Here is a 17,281-nt window from a genome sequence, read left to right as displayed (position 1 = left end):
TTAAATGCCATCCATGCTTTCCTCACAAATCTTTGGTTTTGCCCAATTAAAGCCTTCTCTCCTCAGCTCTCTTGTCCCTAGATGTCCTAGGTCTGTATTCACGGCTACACTTGCACTACATCTTTTCCTCCATCTCGACCTGGGATGTCACAAGAGCCAGCAGTTCGACCAGCAATCTCCTAGTGCTAACGGAGAAACAAAGTGCATCTGCTTGCAGGGATAGGAGCCTGGAAGTCAGAAATCTGTGGTGATTTGGCTGCCATCTCTTTGATTGATTGACTTCTCTGTGACCTTATATTGTTACCACCTGCCCACACAGGCGTGTGGAGAGCTTTAATTAATATCTGTAAATCTCCCTGATTGCCACAGATAGAAGGTGGCAGAAAAGGGCAAATTATTATTAATTGTCAGGGAAAAAAACGGAGAGGTTAAGTTTTGTTCCTTCACGGAACAAAACTTAATGTAGAGAGAGACCTACATGCACGGACACCCTTTTCACAGTAGGAGGATTAGATATGTCTTAATTTACTTCCTTTGCACTTCCGGAAATGCCCAATGGCTGCTTAATGCAAAGCCCCATCCCAGTCCCTACCTAAGTTTCTACGGGCACCATCTCTGACTCCTAATGCTGCTTACATTATTACCGAAAGGAGCCCTGCTATTCACAATGAGTGTGAGAGTTCACCTAATTAGCTGCTTTCCATTCACTTGGCATTAAATACTTCCCCCAATTCCCATATGTTTGAATAAGATGTTCAACAAGGGGGATCATTCTCTGAAAGCGATTAAATAGTTCTTCTAGGAGAGCTTGTCGTTGGTCACTCAGAAGCACCCCTGCTATCCCTGTCTGTGAAGGATGCAGGCAGCAATTACACAGAAAGCACTTAACCCTCTCCAACGGCCGCTGGCAGGCATCCACACGCGAGCTGCCACCTCGTGCTGGGTACAGCTTACGCTGGAATTTTACATTTTTTTCAAACCTCAAGTATAGCGTTCTAGGCTGTTCATAGAGCATATGTCATTGCTAATACAGGACTTTCCAAACCCACCCACCTCCCCGACTTGCCTGCCCTGCTTCGACATATAAATGCATAAAAGACATTTTCAGTTTAGTCTGTGCTTTGCCTGTATGGGAAGAATTGATCACTTTGGTTTGCCTACGTGGAAGGCTGAATTTTCGGACGGCAGCTCCAATGCTTCTTGGGGAGGGAGGAAGACCCTGTGATGGTGTTCAGGTCTAATTTAGATACAGTAGATACAAGATGCTCCTTCTAGCTTACAGGCCATGCCTTTTATCGCAACAGTGAATTATAGATAATGAGCTAAAGTGCGGCCATGACCAACTGGAGAGGGAACAAGCAGTGTCAACAAAAGCAATTCAGAAATTAACAACATGTTAGGCGTACTCACAGAAAACCTGTTTGTTTACACAAGATCACAGACAAGGTAGTATCTTTCAGTACGGATTCCATCCTGCTCAAAGGGTTGCTTTTTTGACCAGGGATGACATTTCTTAAATGTCCTTCCTAGGTGAGATGAGAGAAAGCTTAGGGAACAATACCAGTCCTAGCTCTCATGTTGCATTGTTCATCTGAGCGTCCTAAACTGCTTTATGGACTATATTCTGTATCAGTATATTTCTTACAAGTGAAAATAAAGGGGAAAAAAAAATCAAGTGGCTTGTTCAAAAACATATAAGCAGTTGGGGAAAATGAGGAGACTTCTGGGTTCTCACTGATTGCTGTCCTGTGAACTACCCCATTTACTCTTTGGGGCAGAGATTAAAAACAAAAGACACAAAAATGGAAGGGGGAGGTATTCAGTAAGGTGGTATTATTTCCTTTGAGTTAAATTTCTTTGATCTGTTTCGTGGCTCTGCCTTCCTACTGTAAATGGTTCACAATACAGAAAAATCTGAACACCAGGTTTAGGTAGAATGATTTTAAATTTAGAGCTAAAATAGGAAAGAGATGAAACATATATATTTATGTATTTGATTATGCCGTTTATAACTGTCTGCTGTGCTATTGCTATATAACTTGTGTATTTGTGCACTGGCAGAAAATAAATGTTTTCAAAACCAGAAGAGACATACTCTGTCCTGGTTCGTTTGAAGTGTTGCTTTGTTTACAAAAATAATGTGTTTTGTTACTAACTAGCATTAAACATATTTATAGAATGTGTTGTTGGGAGAAAGGAGTGTGATGATGGTAAGATTACCAGTTCGGTCATTTCTATGAGGTCCTTGGCTTTGGTCATTGATAACGTTACCAATGAGAATACGGATTCAGCAGCTGGTGTGTGACCCGCCAGCCAGGTCTCTGCTTTCTCCTGCTCTGCCCTGTATTTCTGAAGAAGCATTTGTCATTTTGTTTTTCAAAACCTAGATTTGAAATCTAGGCTCAACCTCAGTCTGTGTGCTTGAGCAGCTCAGGATAGATGGCTGTGGTCCAGAAGAGCCATCCTCCAGGAGGTGGTGTTACTCAGGAGGGAGTCCCGGGAAAGGATTTTGCTAAACCTGCGACTAAATTCTCATTCAAATATGGCCCGCTCCTTTACATGCTTCTCTCTTTTATCCTTTCCCAACCGTACAGCCTCCAGTCAGATGGATCTGAGGTGCTCCTGAGTCCGGAAGTCACCTGTGGTCCCCCTGACATGACTGTCACCACTCCCTTTGCCCTGACCATTCCACACTGTGCAGACGTCAGTTCTGAGCACTGGAATATCCATTTAAAGAAGAGGACCCAGCAGGGCAAGTGGGAGGTGAGATCTGAGTCTTTCTTTTTTAAAAAACGGGGTTTGGGTTCCACCCGTGGAATGGATTTAACTTTTATCCTCTCTTCACACAAGTCAGCTGTGAAATTTGTGAGCATTTACTTGTTTTTCAGAGGGTTGGTGGCAAGTGTTCACAGCATCCTCGAGGTATTGGCTAGTGTTTTGGAGCTGTGTGTGTGTGTGTGTGTGTGTGAGTGGGGTGGGGGGGAGAGGGAGAGAGGGAGAGAGGGAGGGGGGGCGGAGAGAGAGAGAGAGAATATGGGAAAGAGGCCAGAGAGGATACAGAGCTTTTTCCTTGGGTTTTAGAATACAGTTGTAATTACCCTCATAGACATGTACCCTGTGTATCTGCCTTTGGTACATAAGACTGTGACTCCCGCCTTTGTTCCCAGGCCATGTCCCTGTCTGAACTGACTTTTCCCTGTGGCTTCTGTGGGGTTAGGGAAGAGGCCCAGGGCAAGCAAGCTGGATTCATAAAAGGAATCACTCTATCTCTTTTTGCCATCATAGGGATTGTAACAAATCTATGTTGAAGTATTCAGAAACAGAGTAGCTGCTAAATAGACGTTCATGAATTAATGAATGCACTGAAAATCATTCTATCTTGCCCTGTGTGTATGAGTACATGTAAGAAACAGTGCAAGGGGAGAATAAAAGGGTCAAAATGAGAATCCACAAGAGGACGGTAAGGACAAGGGAGACGGCCACAGCAAAGAAAGATGGCAGTGGAATAACTGTTCTTAGTGAAACCTCTGATCTATCTGTCTGATTGGGATTCCTTTGGTGTCTGAGGTCAGCTTGCATGAAAGCAGGTGAATCGTCTTGCTGGAACACAATGACCTGTTCCAGCCCTGGGGTCTTACCTTCCCAGTCGGTGCTTCAGGCAAAAGAAGTAAAAGGAAAATCATGTTTCCTGAGGAGAAGAAAATTCCCAGTTGCTTCAGCAGATGACATTTACCCTGCCCAGCTATGTCTTGAAACTCGTCGCTATTCTTTATTGAAAATGCATTCTGCGATTTATTCAGTTGTGATACAACCACAGGCAAATTTCCCGGGGTGTTAAGTTCCATGGGTTTCATAAAGGGGCCAGGTTTTGTTCTCTTTTCCATTACGTCTTGCTTTGCCTTGATTTTTACCATCTTCGTTGTTCTGCCCAGCGCCTCTTCACAGTCCTTTACATCCGGATGGTGTTAGACTCGTGCTCTATCACATGCCACACATACCTTATCAGGGAGGGTGAAATATTCTGATACGTCTTATCCAAACCATTTATTGAATGGTCCCTCGTGAATGATTTTGATGGAATGAAAGAGGAAAAGATATTTGAAAGAAAATAAATATTACCTTAAGGATAGGGAAAGAGGTTTTCAGAAATAGACCTTTATAAAAACATAAAAGTGTGCTCATTGATATTAATGTTCAAGGCTGTTTTGTTGTTGTTGTTGTTGTTAATTTGGCCTTGAACAAATTAACTGAAAATTGGAGATCTTTGAAAGTGACGTTTGTTATAATCTACTAAATCAAATCCCAACACCCTGAATATAGCCGCTCCTTCAGTTCCTGATGTCGGCAATTATTCTGAGAAAATGAGTTCAATAAAAATAGTCTGAAAATAATGGTATGTCCTTGCAAAGTGACCGTTAAATCACATTTTATTTCCCAATCTGAGAGAATTCAACAGACCTTTTCCCAACAGGAAGTGATGTCGGTGGAGGATGAATCCACATCCTGTTACTGCCTTTTGGACCCCTTTGCGTGCCACGTGCTCCTAGACAGCTTTGGGACATACGCCCTCACTGGAGAACCGATCACAGACTGTGCCGTGAAGCAGCTCAAGGTTGCGGTTTTCGGCTGCATGTCCTGTAACTCCCTGGACTACAACCTGAGGGTCTACTGTGTGGACAATACCCCTTGTGCGTTTCAGGTCAGCCTTTTCTCTGTAATTCTTCTTGGGGTGTCATGAAAGCATGGGGTTTCCTGAAGATCGGTATCAATAGAGAGTCTGATTGCAGAGGGTCTGGGAAATGAACCCACATCACTGGCTCGATGGGGAAACCTCTCTGGAAACAAGAGCTGTATTACTGTGTGTCCAACAGTGTGCTGAGGGTACAAGGTACTTGGCAGTCAAGGAGAGAGAAGAGTTAAATTAACACATAAGGAACCCTGTGTGCTAAACGAGAAGACTGACTAGAAGAACAGTTGAGATTCAGAAAACAGAGACCCAATTTGCAAGAGAGGAATTGGAGAAGAGTTTTGGAGGACCCTCAGGGTACTTTCTTGCGTGAATGAGATTTAAGGGCAAAAGAGGAAGGGATACCGTGTCCAGAAAAGAGAATGGCGTGAACCACAGGAGCAAGAGTTAATTGATGTACAGCGAGCAGTAAGAAAAGTGCTTGATCACCTGAAGGTTGTAGTTGGGGATAATAAAGCATACCTCTCAGCAGGCTGCCACGTGACATCCTGGACACACAGTCTATTAATTCTAAGGGTTACTCGGGCAGAGATGGTTCCTTTCCATTTGGGGTCCTTTTAATCATGCATGATTCCTTTTAAATTAGCTACTCACAAAGAGTGCAAGTTTATTAATAGCAGCAAAGATAATGCAGAAGTGCCTGTGTAAGCTCTGCCCCTATATAAATAGCTCTCCTGACACATCCCAGATGCCAGCTATTCCAGTTCTGGATCATTAAGTCCATGATGCAGAGCTTTTCCTCAGGAGCTAGCTTTTAAGACACTGAGCTGGAAAACTCGTATTTACCAACAGAAGAGATACAGTGACCTGAATCCTGAATATAAACCAATAAAGGTGACACAGTGCCAACCTATGTGCCCAAATCTTCCCTGACTACCTCTTCAGTAGCACAGGTCATTATAAAGGGCACGCCTCATATTTGGCTGTTCACAAAAGGGACCTTTTTCACAAGGGGTGCCATTCTGTAAAGAACTTCAGTGTAAGCAGTTAAGCCTCATCCTAGGAATGGCATTTTAAACTCTTCATCTGCTTCTGAGACCCCCTAATAAGAGGATTTCTCCAAGATAAAATACCTGACAGACATTCAGTAATCAAAGATAATAAACTGACGTATGATATCACTTGTATGTGGAATCTAAAAATGTGACACAAATGAACCTATCTACGGAACAGAAACAGACTCACAGACTTGTGGTTGCCAAGAGGATGGGGGGAGAGATGGATTGGGAGTTTGGGATTAGCAAATGCAAACTATTATACATAGACTAGATAAACAACAAGTCCTACTGTAGAGCAGAGGGAACTATATTCAATATCCTGTGATAAACCATAATGGAAAAGAATATAAAAAAATGTATATATATATATAAATATATATATGTATAAACAATCACTTTGCAGTACACGGTTTGCAAGGCAGCAGAAATAGAGACACAGATGTAGAGAACAAATGTATGGACACCGAGCGGGGGCGGGGGGGGGGGGAGGCGGGATGAAGTGGGAGATGGGGATTGACATGTATACACTCATAGGTATAAAACAGGTAACTAATAAGAAAAAAAAGTTTGCGGTACAGCAGAAATTAACACAACATTGTAAATCAGCTGTACTTCAAAAAGAAAATTGAGGTTACTACCACCACTGAATAGCTGTAAAAGGCACCATCACACAAGTTGGATGTTTAGTAGCTCAGCCAGATTTTGAAAGCTGAGTAAACATGGAGGGCGGGGAGGATTTCCAATCTCCTGGGCTCATATGAGTAACCCGCTGCTAACTAGGGTTACTGTTGAGGATCTGCTCATCACAACTGCCTTGGAAGTCAGCCATCATAACCAGCTTGGAATTTTCTTTGAATAACAGTCTCACTGCCGATGTGTATACCAGTGAGTTGGACATTTGCCCAAGGAGTTTCTTCTAAGGGACTTGCAGATAATGTATTTGCATTCCCATTCATTGCTCTCAGATTCTAGAAGAGCTCAACTGTTAGCAGCTGAATTGCAGTGGGAATCATGAAAGTGAGGCTCCAACCACAGCTTTTCAAACCACTATCCATCCCTGTGGGTAGCAGACCCTTCTTAATCAATGCTCGAGAAACTGGTATTCTCCCTCGTATTGAATATAGATATCTTTATTTCATCACTGAGAGAGATTTCTTAAAATTCTTTAATTTTGCTGTAGAGAAATGTTGTTTCCAGTGGAGATACCTTTGGCCCCATTGGTTGGAATCTGATTACCTCCAGTGATTCTTTCCCTCTCCTATTATGTCAAATAAAGCTGATTTTAAAGTTGAGTTGGGTTGTACTTTGTACTTGTTATTGACAGGACGTATGTGACAGCTGTCGTGAACAGCAAAGGGCATGCTTCTCCCCTGGGCTTCTGAGAGACCATCAGCCTTGGCTGAATAACTTTTCTGGCCCACAGAAACATTAGAACATAACTTGTAGCTTTTCTGAACACAACCGTTTACTCCGCGGTCTTAGTCTCTGAGTTTTGTGCAAGAAAGGAATCTTGCTTTCTGGATTTTTATCTTGCTAAGTGAGTGTGTTCAGGACCTCCTCCCCAGGTTCATTTAAACGTCCTTCATATCCCAAATCATCTATGTCATATTTTTCATGGCTTCATATATGGTATTTAATTAGAGGGAAATATTATATAGTTACTAACCCACTAAAACAGTTCCACTTGAAGAAAGCCGTAGCAACAGGACACTTTCGGAACCTCTAAAAGACTTCACACATTAAAATTCGCTCCTCCCAACTTGTGTGGTGTGAGCTGAACATCTCGTATGCAGTGATGACTCACCTTCTATAACTCAAATAGAACCCTAACTTCTTAATCAAAGTTCATAGGTAGTTTTTTTTTTCATGAAGCATTTCTGCAGAAATTGCCTACCCTGGAATTTGCCTCCGTTATCACTGTAATGAAAATGTTTGTCATGATTTGGAAATAGAGACCAAGCGTGGCTGTGACGACAGTTGCTGTATTTATTGTAGTACATCTTTCACAGCTCAAAGTAATGACACATATGAGCCCAGTTAGAACTGGGCTTGTAACCAAGAAGGAAGCCTGGTTAAAGGACATGGTTGCATTTTCACGCCATTTCCATCTCCCTGGGAAACTATGTCCCCGCAACTATTTAAAAGCCCACCCTCTCACTGGAAATCCTAGGAAGAAGGGCAGCTTCTAGACCCAACTCTCCTGTCCTCTTAGAACTAGGTGGGGACCTGGCAAGATAGTGGCCTCACCAAAAAATATTCCTTTATAGGATTTTAGTAATCGAACAAACATTCTTCATTTTTTGCCATGCCCTCCTTTGCGTCCTGCAGGGCTGCTTCCCATTTGCTCTGGGGATATTTCATCTGAATCCTAGTAGCAATTTCTTTGAATGACAAAAACAAAATGCCTCATGCACCTTGGTAAGGCATAATTAATTTGGTTTCAGATTTTTGAAGCTATGTTCTAATAAATACATCTAAAACCATCTCTATGGAAAATTAAATCCGCTCAGATAGGTTTTAAAAAAATACAAATGCCATCTGCCTGAAGGTGAGAAAGGGACCAAATGACTTCTTGTCCTTCCTGCTCCTGTATTTCTGTAATAATTAGAGCTGCAATTTTATGTTTGTGTTTGACATTGGCGCTTTTGATGAATTCAAACCAAAGGTTGAGGAATGGTGATATATTTTCAAAGTTGTAACATGTTAAGACCTAGGTTTTAGTTATTGTATTTTATTACATTCTCTCTCTCTCTCTCTCTCTCTCTCTCTCTCTCTCTCTCTCTCTCTCTCTCTCTCTCTCTCTCACACACACACACACACACACACACACACACACAGTTCAAACAAACCTTAACAGGGAAAGCAAGGAATTAAGCACTTGCCCTATCTTAGGGGGAAAAAAAAAACACAACTAATTTTTTTCTCCATTTCTCCCAGCACTCCTATTCAGTACCTCTGGGTCCTCATTACTTACTTGGCATTAATGGAGATTTAGAATCTAATTTCAGAGGATTTCCTCCAGATGTAGCTCTTGTGTTTGTCAATAATACAACCTTGGAAAATATCGTTCACGTAAAGCAGTTAAAGGAAAACACCACAGCGACATAACTTCTGTGTGTGTTTGTGCGCGCACTTAAGTTCAACAGTTTTGTCTCATAAATATGTAAATTCAGCCTGCTTGTTTTCGTATCCCTGAAGCACACCTGAATATCGCTGCCTGTCTCATTAAATCAACATAAGTGGCTCAGTGAGGCACAAAGCACAAGTTTCTCCTGGGTGCAACTCCTAGCCCTGGATGACAAGCAACCGCCAATGTGAGACGATGAAATAGAAGAGACAGAAAAACCACCAACCATAGCATTTGGTACATCTTATATACAAGAAACCAGCCAGACCCTACTTTCTACTTTAATTAACACAGATATCAATTTAACAGTAGACTCAGAGGTTTAGCCAAGGGCCCTTATCACATAGGAGGCAGATAGGAAAAAATCAAATGGATATCAGAGTCCACTCTCGGGGTGATGCATCCGTGTGAATGACTCCGAATGACTCTGTACCACTGATTCCCAAACCTGGCTGGACATCAGCATGGTCTGAGAAATATCTAAAAATACAATGTCTAGGCCCAGCCCCTGAGCGGAATACAATAGGTTTAAGGGGCGTAACTGGGAATTCTGCGTTAAGTACAATTTATCCTGTTTGGAGAGGGTTTTAAGCTTGCACTCTGAAGCCAATTGTGCCTTTACAAATATATAAATACAGGGATTAGTTCATTATTGGGCTTCTTCATTTTAATAAATAATTGTTTTGTTACAAAATAGCTATAATTGCTTAATATTGTGTACAAGGTTACAAGGCACTGTTAATTGTATGTAGTTGGTTCAGTATGTGGAGATTAAAGTAAGCAAAAAAAAAAAGAGTAAAAATAAATTATGGTTGTATTTAAATTGGAGGCCCTAAAGCAGAAATCTTTAAGAGGTGCCATTTTCCTCGGTGATAATTGTAAGTGGATATCCATTTTAAAAATTCCTAATATCCTAAGGGATGGCTTAGATAGTATATATAACCACAGGGCAAAAACTTTTTTTTAAACTTTTTATTTTATATTGGAGTATAGCCGATTAACAATGCTGTGATAGTTTCAGGTGCCCAGCTAAGCGACTCAGCCATATATGTACATGTATCCATTCTCCCCCAGACTCCCCTCCCATCCAAACTGCCACATAACATTGAGCAGAGTTCCCTGTACTATATAATAGGTCCTTGTTGGTTATCCTTTTTAAATATAGCAGTGTGTACATGTCAATCCCAAACTCCCTAACTATCCCTTCCCTCCACCCTTCCCCCCACCCCACCCCCCGGTAACCATAAGTTCATTCTCGAAGTCTGTGAGTCCATTTCTGTTTTGTAAATACATTCATTTGTATCATTTCTTTTTAGATTCCACATATAAGTGATATCATATGATATTTCTCTTTCTCTGTCTGACTTACTTCACTCAGTATGACAATCTCTAAGTCCACCCATGTTGCTGCAAATGGCATTATTTCATTCTTTTTTAGGGTTGAGTAATATTCCATTGTATATGTGAACCACATCTTCTTTATCCATTCCTCTGTCAATGGACATTTAGGTTGCTTCCATGTCCTGGCTATTGTAAACAGTGCTGCAATGAACACTGGGGTGCAGGTATCTTCATTGTATATGTGAACCACATCTTCTTTATCCATTCCTCTGTCAATGGACATTTAGGTTGCTTCCATGTCCTGGCTATTGTAAACAGTGCTGCAATGAACACTGGGGTGCATGTATCTTTCTGGACCATGTTTTTCTCCAAATATATGCCCAGGAGTGGGATTGCTGGGTCATATGGTAGCTCAGTTTTTAGTGTTTTAAGGAACCTCCCATACTGTCCTCCATAATGGCTGCACCAATTTATATCCCCACCAACAGTGTAAGAGGGTTCCCTTCTCTCCACACCCTCTCCAGCATTTATTGAAAAACAGACTGACTTATGTCATCTTTACATATATCTTGCAGCCATGAAAAATTACTTATGGGACAGTGTTAATAGCAGTCTGACCTTCACATGACTCTTAAAAAAATCAAGCATAGTATAGGAAAATGCAGGGAAATCTAGTAGGAAAAAATACTAGACCATGAACAAGTACTGATATAGTAGCTCTGTCACTAGCCATGTGACTTCAGGCAAATCACTTTCTTGGGGGTAAGGGGGAGGGTCTCCATGTTTTCCTCTGTAAGTAATCAAGTTTTAAATCACTAAGTACCTTAAGTTCCCTTCAAGTGTGATGATGCTGTGTAGTTTCTAAATATTAAAATAGACTAGCTCTACACCAAGTAATTCATGGCCTTGAACAAGTCACTTCATCGCGTGACCTCGGTTTATTTCTCTGTACTTTCAGGCAAGTCAGATTTAAAGAACAGGGATACACTTCAGAGAGCCTACCCAGTCAAATATACTTTGACAAGTCAACACTGTTGTTATTCCATGGCTTTAATATGGTTTGAATAAGCAAATTTCTTGTTTGTCCCTGTTTCTAACCTTGACCGGCAAAAAGAAGTTAGTATATTACCGTGCTAATGATTTTGCTTGGCTGTGAATAAACCCAAGTAAAGAACTGAAGCCTAAAGATTAAGTGACTTGCCCAAGACCATGCAGAAATGTGATTAGAAGCCTGTGCTTCCGTTTTTGGTTTACAAGATGAGTATATATAACCCTCTTGAGTATATATAGCCCTCAGAAAATTCCCATACTCCCTTAAACCCGAACAACATTACTCTAAACAAAAATACAAGTCCCTAGCATGGTAAGGGAGAATTCGTGATTGGCCCCTGCCCTATAATATTCATCACCTCCAGCCATACACTTTCCACCCCAACCTTCTATCCCAGCTCTGTCTGGCCTCCGTGCCTTTGTGCGGAGCCCATTCAGTGTCTGGAATGCACTCTCCCTCCCTTTCCCATGAGTAGCCCCTATATTTACTTCCAGGCTCAGTTCAAATATCACTTCCTCTATTAATTTCCCTACTCATTTCCTGGCCTTTCTGCCCATCTGGGTTAGGCACCCTCTGCCTTGCCTTAACCTTTGGGAATATACATATTTGTAATAGTTAGATACTATATTATACTCATAGGCTTGCTGTTCTGACCCTCTCTCTAGACTGTGAGCTCCTTGGTGTTTCATTTCTGTCCACCCAGTGCCCAGCTCAAGCACTGCTCCACTGGACACTCATTAAATCTCAAAAGAGGGAACAGACCAGCATCTGTAAAGACCTAAAGTCAGCGTCTGGCATTAATTCCCTTTCCTCCCACCCTGCCTCTTTCCTTCCACTGCTTGCGGCCCTCACTAGACGCTGGCCACTGCGTTATTATGTCCAATGCTTAGACCCACAAGGTAATGAATTATCTAGCACTGCCCTGTCCGGTGCAGTAATTGCCAACCATGTGTGCGTATCTACATTTGAATGAACTAAAATGAAAATCTTAGTTCCTCAGTCACTCTAACCCCTCTGGCTAGTGGATACCATATTGGGAAGCACAGGTATGGACCACTTCCATCATCGCAGCAAGTTCAGTGCTGACTCAGGGCCCCAAGACACACCCCTTCCACACCCCAAGAGCTGGAGAAAATGACACTGGAATGGAATCGTTTAGTCCTGAGAAGAGACACTAGCGGCCTGTTAACAGTTTGTGCGTACATGAAGGATAAAAGCTGGAAAGCTGCCGCTTAGAAACATTTTCATTAATGTTAATCTATACATAGACAAGAGATGGGAAAGATAACTTCTGAAGCTGCTTTCACTCCCTGATAATTGAAATGTAAGTTTTATTGTATTTATAAACCATTTGCCTGGCTTCCTTACGACCTTTTTTAGACTCTGGGAAGACTATAGGACATCATTAAAGGATTTCAGTTTTCCTATGTATCTTAGCTCTGCAAGGAAATTATAAGTCAATTAACGGTGACTTTTTTAAAATGGGGATTTAGGGAAATCTTTCATCTCCACTAACACTGAAAACCTCACCCCCTACAGTAGTTTGACATTTTATAGCATTCATATCTGTCCTGTTAGTTCACTTGTCTTATGGAGATGATTCTCAACGCCACAAATTTGGAACCAGTTAAATGGTTTGCTTAATAGAATGTATGTCAATTGTGTTTGTATGAGATATAATTATAAAGATTTGTCAGTGAAAGATAAAGGAGTATTTATCTCAGGAATTTGATTTCTTTTTTTCTTCTGAGCTGAAACTGACTCGACAACTTATTTTTTCTTGGCCTTTTGGCATAACTTCTGTGAACATTACTACAAAGAAACATGATACGTGCGCTTTGCAACATTTATTTTGAGCTAAAGGATAAATTTCGGATGATGCCTGTGTTAGTGACAAACAAGGGAACCAGAGTGGAGGAGGGGCTGTGTCTCCCTTTCTCATGAAATATGATGATGCGTTAGGTTAAGTACAAATACATCCCTTGATTATGGCGCTATCAGGATGAAATTCACACAGTTCTGGAAACTCAGTAGTATTACAGTTTGCTTGGGGCAAAGGAGGTCTTCCAGTTTTAAAGACAGGCACAGTGTGTGTAAAAGCCTCAACAATACAGTAATGAAGAACACTTGTTTCTTTGTGTCCAGATCCTTATTTCTCAGCAGGCTGTAGCCCTTTAGTCCTGACCTTGCAAGGATGGGGGCGGGGTATAAAAGTAGAGTGTGTTCATCATGCTGTTCGTCTGTTCCTGGGAGACACATGAGAGGGAGTATACGTATCTATGGAAGGAAAACGTGGAGGAAATTGGGTACTTTATTGTTGTGCTTCTTTCTTTTTCTTGCCCTGTAGGAAGTGGTTTCAGATGAAAGGCATCAAGGCGGACAACTCCTGGAAGAACCAAAGTTGCTGCATTTCAAAGGGAATACCTTTAGTCTTCAGATCTCTGTCCTTGATATCCCCCCATTCCTCTGGAGAATCAAACCATTCACGGCATGCCAGGTACTGGCCAAATGGGTTTCTGACAGAAATAGCTTTGCTTTAACCAGCAAGCATATCACAAGCCCTGGTGAGGGTACTCTTGACTTTCCTCCTCCTTTAAAACTATGGATTTAATTTCAAAACTGTCACAGACATGTAACAGTTTGGACTACACCCAGGGAATGAAACCTATTGTCATAAATCCGTGGGTTTCTAACACGTGGGGGGAAAAAGGGGCTTGTGTGTCAGGTAATGTGACATTTCTCCTCTCTCCTGCTTAAATCCCCACTCGGGATAGGTTGAAGGTGGTCATTTAACAACTTAGAGCAGGATGTGTTTGTGGGTTTGTTTTGATTCAGATCAGTTCATTATGAGACACAGTTTTAATCCTGTTCAAGTACAAATGAACTGGATGTCAGGGAGAAACCCTTTAAGGGTGATAATTCTGAGTTGTAGAGGGCTCTGGCCAACCAGATGGGAACAAGAGATTTTGTCCTGAATATATAAAGTGCTTGCTGCAGATGAATTGAGCAAGATGGGAAGAAGAAATCACAAATTGAAAAACAAAGAAATGTCAATGCCTCTTAGAATCTTTTTATAACTATAAAAATATTTATGTATGATTGTTCACACACCTCATTATTAGAGACTTTTTAAAAAATTGCAGGATGACTTACGAGTCTCCTTGGCTCATTTTTAGGGATTTTGAATAGTTGCTTAGCATGAAAAGATATCAACTTGTGATCTTGTCACTGAATTCTATGAAAATTTCCAGTGATAAGTATTGTCATCAGAAGCAGCCAACTGGTCTGCCACCGTTTCTTAAGCGAGAGTCATCTGTGCTTCAAGTGACAGGACATTTCCCTAACTCTGGGTAAGCTTCTGGGAGACTCATATTGATCTGGACTCATAGGACGCTTTCAGACTTCCCTGTTCTTCCCATCAGCATAACCTGCAGAGCCTTGTGGGTTTTTTAACCTTTCCATCTTTACAGCATTCATTTTTTAAAAACCATGCACAAGATATACCGGCTCGTCAGAATGGAAATAAGCCAGATCTCAAAAGAGAAAAACCTTGGCCATGCCATGAGAGTTAGAAAAAAGTTGTACCACCAACACCTTCTACTTCTAAAATTCAGAATTTTCAAATTGGTTAAGGCCATATTTTTATATTTACTTTTCAGATTTCTCATTACCTTGGCAATTGCCCCCTCTATGTATAATTTTAGCACATTCAAAGCAACAAGAATCTCTCTCAGGGCCCTGTACAATTTTTTTTTTTTTTTAAACTTTACCTTTTTTTTTTTTTTTTAATGGAGAGAGGTTTTCTATGAATAAATGTATTATTTATGATGTTCTAGACTTAGGTGTCTGTTTGCCAGAAAGCAGTATTCAAAGTTTCTAGTCCAAATTGAACTTCAGGGTATTTATTAAAACAAATCCTGATAGTCCTGCAAATTCCTCTGTGTATTACTCTTTATCGATTTAAGGGCATCATTTGACTGGATCTGGTACAAGTGACTCAGTCCAAAGTAACTATTAAGTTTAATGCTTGGAGATAAAAAATCAGATGAAAGAACCATAACCTCTCAGTGGCACTTAAACAACAATTCCAACACCAGGGATTCCAAAGAGAGCCTCAGGTAGAAAAGGCTTGGTGGAGGTTAACGCCTGCCCACCCCAGAGGATGCAACAGGGCCAGCCAAAGGCAAAGGGCACTGGCTAGCAAGAAAACCCCACCAGCTTTACTGCCAGGATGGGTTGGATTACATGGAGGTTGTGAACGTATAAGCATTTGCCTTCTGTAATTGAGCATAATTTGAAAGAGTCTTGGAAGGCTAAGAAACAATTTTCTCTGCACCAGGAGGCTTGCCACTTTCTTCCCCGCAAATGTCTTTCTGCTCTATTCTTCCTTTCTCTTCACCACCCTTAGAACCAATTTCTTTGCTCCTGTGATCACTGAACCCCCAGCAATATGCCTACATGTTGTGCTTGTCTTAATGGCCATGCTGTGTTTGCTTCAGGCATCAGATTCTCACACTCTGGGGAGGGTTTGTGTTCAGCCTGCTTGAACTTCATGGAGAACATCATGTGCGCTGACAAACTCGGCGTGGATAATAGAGAATGGCTTTTTGTTAAGGCTTAGTGGATAAGAACTCACAGAGCACTATTGTGGAGACAGAAAACCTCACTACTCCTGACATCATTTATAGGTCTCTCCTTCAACTGGTAAATGTCCCTGTCATCTTCTGTCATCTTCCAAGTCAGTGGGTAGAAGACCTCTGGTATTCTTGTCTTCTTATTCCTCTCTCCCTTTCTCTAACTTCAAATCAGGAATCTGGGAATTGACATATTCCACTTGGTACCCAAAGCTTACTCTCCTAAAAAACCTTCCTTTTTTCTTCTGGGAAAGGTGGAATTTCTCAGGGAGGTATCCAGTGCATAGAATAGTTGCCCTATCAGACACCAACCAAGAGATGTTTTTAGAATGATGTGAGTTCAAGATTGGGTCCAGAGCTTTGTGATAAGAGCCTACATATTAGGACCAACTAGATTTTAAATCTTGTTGGTTTCGATTCTGGAGGATGACAATTTATAAAATGCTAGGCTACAACCCTTATTGCTTATGAAACCAGGTATGATGGGTGAAAGGGAAGGGTATGTGAGGGTATGTGAGTTCTTAGGAGATCTGGTTACCATAGCCCCCACTAACCTTGATTCAAAGAAAAAAATGAAGCCCACAACACTAGTCCTTCCAAAATAAACAATTAATTATGCCCCCTTTTCTTAAGACTCTATCACAATTAGTGATATGCTATTGTCCCCTTGGAAGACTTAGCAACCCTCCTTTAGAAGGAAATAACTCTGCTCTCTGTAGGTTAGTGGGACCTGAGAGCTACTTAATCATCGTTTCCTTTATTCCTTGCTGCCTGTGGGGTGAAGAAGCTGTAATAAACAGTATGTGATAAAATATTAATTTATTTTCTAAATCCTACAAAACACCAAGCCAGGCTGTCACATCTGTAGGATAAAAGCAGCTGTCTTACAGCATGCTATGTATCTTGGAGAACCCAGTGTCTGTCTCCTGCTACGATATGATTTACATGGTCCCCATCTGCGAGGAAACTAATTATAATGGGACTCAAAATGAAAACATTTCTGGAATTCTTTAAACACCCAGAACTTTGCTACACTTTGTCCTCTTGTATTACTTTCCACATAATTCCTCTCAGCTCAGTGAGCATCTTGGTGTTTTGCCTTTTTTTTTTTTTTTTTGAATAAATGAAAGCAAAGATGATTGCCCTGAAAGCACACTAATCGCAGTGCTTCTATTATTTTGAAATGTTTTGTTGAGCACTACTGGCAGCCGCTACTCAAGTCAACAATTAAAAAATATTCTTTTGGGCTTCCCTGGTGGCGCAGTGGTTGGGAGTCCGCCTGCCGATGCAGGGGGCGCGGGTTCGTGCCCCAGTCCGGGAGGATCCCACATGCCGCGGAGCGGCTGGGCCCGTGAGCCATGGCCTCTGGGCCTGCGCGTCCGG

The 17,281-nt window shown here is 41.5% G+C and overlaps 1 protein-coding gene across 2 annotated transcripts in view; it reads left to right on the top strand.

The window, feature by feature from the left end:
• The window catches only part of UNC5D (unc-5 netrin receptor D), a 634,719-nt gene that overhangs the window by 578,493 nt on the left and 38,945 nt on the right, over window positions 1–17,281 (top strand). For both annotated transcript variants that reach the window (XM_055081162.1, XM_024131459.3), the window contains 3 exons: window positions 2,595–2,763; window positions 4,472–4,699; window positions 13,612–13,761. In XM_055081162.1, coding sequence (XP_054937137.1) covers window positions 2,595–2,763; window positions 4,472–4,699; window positions 13,612–13,761 — 547 coding nt within the window. The remainder of the gene's footprint in view (window positions 1–2,594; window positions 2,764–4,471; window positions 4,700–13,611; window positions 13,762–17,281) is intronic.

The sequence above is a fragment of the Physeter macrocephalus genome, chromosome 20 (genome assembly GCF_002837175.3).
Source record: "Physeter macrocephalus isolate SW-GA chromosome 20, ASM283717v5, whole genome shotgun sequence".
Lineage (NCBI taxonomy): Eukaryota > Metazoa > Chordata > Mammalia > Artiodactyla > Physeteridae > Physeter > Physeter macrocephalus.
The sequence above is the reverse complement of the archived record's forward strand: the minus strand, read 5'-3'. Positions and strand labels throughout refer to the sequence as shown.